This window comes from Eimeria tenella, genomic scaffold (genome assembly GCF_000499545.2).
Source record: "Eimeria tenella Houghton genomic scaffold, Eth_scaff9, whole genome shotgun sequence".
Lineage (NCBI taxonomy): Eukaryota > Apicomplexa > Conoidasida > Eucoccidiorida > Eimeriidae > Eimeria > Eimeria tenella.
Genome location: NW_013543465.1, coordinates 566,691 through 571,690, shown reverse-complemented (window position 1 = coordinate 571,690; position 5,000 = coordinate 566,691). Strand labels below are relative to the sequence as shown.

The following is a 5,000-nucleotide window of genomic DNA, read 5'->3' as shown; positions in this document are numbered from 1 at the left end:
TTCTTTCAATTAATTGGTTTATAATATTATTTTAAATCATTTCCAAAGTTTTAAGTTGCTTTTTAGGGGCCCCTTCTCTCTCTTTCTTCGCCCCTGCGGGGCCCCGTGTCCACTGCTGCTGCTGCTGCTGCTGCTGCAGAGCTGCAGCTCAAAGAAGCAAATAAATGCAAAAGCGGCGAAGAAGCTGCTGAAGAGCTCTACATCTGAGCGCTGCGTGGCTTAGGGTTTGGGGTCTTAGTGTTTAGGGTTTAGGGTTTAGGGTTTGGGGTAAAGCAGTTCAACTAGTTACCGCTAGGTTGACTGCAGCAGCTAGCTGCAGCTAGTCGCAGCTAGCTGCAGCTAGCCAAAGGCGCGCAAAGCGCTAGCTACCCACAGCCAGCTGCAGCTAGCCACAGCTGCCCTAAGCTAGCTCCCGCTAGCTCTAGCTGCACAGCTAGCTGCACAGCTAGCTGCAGCTAGCTGCAGCTAGTTGCAGCTAGCCACAGCTAGCTATAGCCTCCAACCCAGCTAGCTACAGCTAGCCATGGCTAGCTACGGCTAGCCACGGCTAGCTGCAGCTAGCCGCAGCTAGCGTAGCCAACGCAGCTTCTTCTTTTTCTCTCTCTTAAAATTCTTGTTTTATTTCAAATTACTTTCAGCTGCTGCTGCTGCTGCTGCTGCTGCTGCCCTTTAAGCGCAGCAAAAGGCGCCGCGGGCGGTCCACTGCGGCCTTGAGGAGTGCACAGAGGGTGGCAGCTAGCTAGCTAGCTAGCCAAACAGCTGGCTAGCCAGCTAGCTAGCTAGCTAGCTAGCTGGTTAGCTAGCTAGCTAGGGGCCCCAAAGTCTACCCAGCAATTACATGGCGCTGCTGTCCAGTCTAATTGGGCAAGCAGCAGCAGCAGCAAATGAACCAGGTGTACGTACACCCCGTTGTGCAGACACCCCACACAGCAGCCCGCGGGGAGCCCCGAACAAACAGCAGCAGCAGCAGCAGCAGCAGCAGATATACCTGCTGCACCTAATACGACTGCTGCTCCAGCAGCAGCAGCAGCAGCAGTCTGGCGGACTGCAGCTGCTGCTGCTGCTGCTGCTGCTGCGGGGCAGCGGCGCTGCATTTGTATTATCTCACATCGTTTCGCAGTGAAGCAAATTGCATGCATATGTCATTTGCAAATGGAGGAAATAAAGAACAGAAAAAGCAGTTGCTGCTGCTGCTGCTGCTACTGCTGCTGCTGCTGCTGCTGCTGGAGCTGGTGCGGCTTATGCTGTTGCTGCCGTTCAGCAAAAGCCTCCAGGAACCTTCATTGGTAAGTTATCTTTTGATAGATCGCTATAGTTGTTGCTGCAGCAGCACCTATAGCTGCAGCAGCGCCTGTCTTGCTGCTGCTGCTGCTGCTGCGGCTGTGGCTGCTGCTAATATTAAGCTTCCAGTGACCCCCTCTCCACTGAAGTCCTGATTGTTGCATTGGTCCCACATGGTGTCAGCATTGCTGTTGGGGCTGCCCCATAGCTGCTGCTGCTGCTGCTGCTGCTGTAGCTGCCACGGGTTGCTGCTTCGGCAGCAGCTGCTGCAGTGGCGCTGCTGTTACTGCTGCTGCTCTATGTTTCCCTGCTGGCCCTGCTGGTCGTAGTAGCCTGCATAGCCGTCTCCCCACTGCTGCTGCTGCTGTTGCTGCCACTGCTGCTGCTGGTCCCACTGCTGCTGCTGCTGCTGGTCCCACTGCTGCTGCTGCTGCGGGTCCCACTGCTGCTGCTGCTGCGGGTCCCACTGCTGCTGCTGCCACTGCTGCTGCGGGTCCCACTGCTGCTGCTGCTGCTCCTGGTCCCACTGCTGCTGCTGCCACTGCTGCTGCTGGTAGTCATTTTGCTGCTGCACCCAGTTGCCCTGCTCATCAAAGTAGCCCGCTGTGCTCACCCAGTTTCCCTGTTCGTCCCAGTAGCCTGCTGCTGCTGCTGCTGCTGGTTGTGCTGCTGCTGCAGTGTCCACCCAGTTGCCGTTTTCGTCCCAGTACCCTGTTGCTGCTGCGTCTCCTGCTGCTGCTGCTGCTGCATCTCCCCCTTGCTGCTGCCCGCCGTCTACAGCCCCCCCCTCTGTGGGCACCCAGTTGCCTTGGGCATCCCAGTACCCTGCTGCTGCTTCTGCTGTTGCTGCTGCTGCAGCAGGGGGCCCCTGGCCCTCAGCAGCAGCACCTGCTGCTTCCTGGGGGCCCCCACCTACTGAACCCTTTCCAGGTTTGCTGCTGCTTTGGCGAGAAGGAGCTGCTCGCAGCGAGGCCTGGGAACTCAACCTGCGCACAAACACAAAAGCCCCAAAACCCTAAACCCTAAACCCTAAACCCTAAACCCTAAACCCTAGACCCTAAAAGACGCATAAAAAGAAACCGATATGCTTCCAAGGCCAGTGCCTGCCTCCGTCTCTGGCCTCCATTACCCCAAGGTGGCCCCGGTCCCCCAGCGGTAAACTCCAAACCCTAAACCCTAAACCCTAAACCCTAAACCCTCACTGCTTCGGAACTTTGCTGCTGGCTCTCTTGACTTCAGGGCCGCGCAGCTCCACGCGGGCCTCCTGCGGTATATCGCAGCAGGGGAGGCCGCAGCACTGGGAGAACAAGACGAAGGCGTTGCTGCAGCCGCTGCGCCTGTGCTGCTGCTGCTGCTGCGCTGCTGCTGCTGCTGCTGCTGGCGCTGCAGAAGCCCGCTCTGGCACCCGCCAAGGCACCTGCTGCTGCCGCATGTAAGTAGTGTGCTGCAGCAACTTCCCATGGACTTGTGGAGTCTCCAGTCTCTTCTCCAGCAGCGCGGGAGAAAAGCTGCGGGTGTGCAGCAGCAAATGGCCCGGCAGCGGCCCGAAGCCTCCCTGGGGGCCCCCGGGGGCCCCCCCGGGGGCCCCCGGGGCCCCGGGGGCCCCCTTCACAGACTGGTGAGACGCCAGCTTCGACATGCCTGCGAACAGCAGCAGCAGCAGCAGCAGCAGCAGCAGTGTGGTAGCAGATACAGCGGCATTTATAGCGCGGGGTCTAAGCGCCGCAGCAAAGCAGCAGCAGCGACAGAAGCGGGAGGGTAAGTGCTGCTGCTGCTTTCCTGCTGCTGCAGCAGCAGCAGCGCCGTCAACAACAGCATCAGGAGCAACAACAGCAGCGGCAACGGCAACAGCAGCAACAGCAGCAGCAGCAGCAGCAGCAGCAGTAGCAGCACTGACTGCTCGAAGGCAGCTTCTTTGAGAGAGACGCCAAATGCTGAAGCCCCGTGGAAGTTCTTGAAGGCTGCGGGGAGATTTGGGAGTTGCCGTAGTCCCCTTTGTTTTGCTGCAGTGCAGCAAACCGTTTGGCCAGGGAAGCAGCAGCAGGAGCAGGAGCAGCAGCAGCAGCACCTTTTGCTTCTGCTGCCCCTTCCTCCGAACTCGAAAAAGACTGCAGCGGAGAAAGTCCTTTAAACGACACAACTGATGCTGCTTTTCCTACTTCGCGCAACGACTGCAGCTTCTCCGGTCCTGCTGCTGCTGCTGCTGCAGTTTGTGGCTTTGCTGCTGCTGCTTCTGCGGGCGCTGCTGCTGCTCCTCCTGCTGCAGCTGCTGGAATGGCTTCCGTAATCACTTGTGCTGTTGCTGGTGCCTTCAAAGCAGCAATTGCTGCTGGTGCCACTGTTGCTGTTGTTGCTGCTGCTGCTCTCTCTTTGAGCTCTTTGCTGCTGGGCTGCTGCGCACTCTCTTTCGGGGTCTGCCGCGCGCTGCCTTCTGCTGCTGCTGCTGCTGCTGCTGGCGCTGCTGCTGCTGCACCTTGCTTCCCTTTGCTGCTCAGGTGCTTCAGAGGCGCAACAGCCGCTGCTTCTTCTTCCTGCAGCAGCAGCCCCAGGCAAAGAACTTGTCCATTTATTCACATTATTCACATTTGTTTGTATTTACTTACAATTATTTGGATTTATTTACATTTATTGTATTATTTTTCATTTATTATCATTTGTTTCACTTATTTTCATTTATTTAATGTATATTCGCGTTAATCTTCGCTTATTTGTGGCTGCGTCTGTACACCTGCGCCTACAAATATGCGCAAGCCTCTCTGAATAGATTTTTTGTCAAATATAAAATTGTGTTTATAACAAAACTAAAAGATTAATTAAATATATTTGCATAAATATATATCTTTTGGGAGATCTTTATCTTCATTTTCCACCTGCATTTGTGCAGAGTTGCTCTGCGGCGGCTGAGGTGTATGTACACCTGAACTGCTGCAGACTTACTGCTGCTTGGCCAAGTTTGCCAACGCGAGACTTGGGGCCCTTAAGAGAAGCTGCTTCTTTTTCTTTTTCTTTTTCTTTTTCCTTTTCTTTCTCTTTTGTTTTATCTGCTGCTGCTGCTGCAGCTGGCAGCTGCTTGCTGTTCTGCTGCGACAGCAGCTGCGCCGTGCCTTTCCGGCTGAGAGTCTGCGGCAAACCAAGCAGCAGAAGCAGCAGCAATCGAATTAGCAGCAGCAGCAGCAGCCGCAGCAGCAGTTGAGTCAGCAACAGCAGCAGCAGCCGCAGCAGCGATCGAGTCAGCAGCAGCAGCATCAGCAGCAGCAGATGAGCTATTTGACATGGGGCTTCTGCCCAGTTTCTGTGAGGTGCCCACACGTTAATTTGCTTGTGTCTAATTCTCAACAGCAGCAGCAGCAACAGCAGCAGCAGCAGCAGCAGCAACAACAACAGAGGCAGTAGTGATTCTATTTCCATTTATACTGTCTGCTCAAGTATCTCTGCATCAGTGCCTCTGTTTGTGCGTCTCTCTTTTGCTGCTGCTGTTGCTACTGCTCTCTCCTCATTGCACTGTTGCTGCGGCTTCTGCTGCTGCCGCTGCTGCTGCTGCTGCTGCTGCTTTAGCTTATTGCTTCTGCCTGAGGCCTCAGCGCAGCTCACTGGAGTGCCTTTGCTGCTGTCTTTTGCTGCTGCTGCTGCCTTGGGTCCCTTAGCAGCTTTTTCTTTCTTGGTTTTCTTTTCAAGGCCTTTATTGTCGGAGCTGTCGCCCGAGCTCTTGTCTGTTGCTG

The 5,000-nt window shown here is 55.5% G+C and overlaps 1 protein-coding gene across 1 annotated transcript in view; it reads right to left on the bottom strand.

Moving 5' to 3' along the window:
• Positions 1 to 1,564: 1,564 nt before the first annotated feature.
• Positions 1,565 to 5,000, bottom strand: part of ETH_00008910 (uncharacterized protein) — a gene marked incomplete at both ends in the record, with an annotated part of 7,155 nt that continues 3,719 nt past the window's right edge. Inside the window, 5 exons of the mRNA XM_013378594.1 lie at positions 1,565 to 2,267; positions 2,484 to 2,922; positions 3,179 to 3,812; positions 4,219 to 4,401; positions 4,873 to 4,991. Of these exons, the coding sequence (XP_013234048.1) occupies positions 1,565 to 2,267; positions 2,484 to 2,922; positions 3,179 to 3,812; positions 4,219 to 4,401; positions 4,873 to 4,991 (2,078 nt within the window). The remainder of the gene's footprint in view (positions 2,268 to 2,483; positions 2,923 to 3,178; positions 3,813 to 4,218; positions 4,402 to 4,872; positions 4,992 to 5,000) is intronic.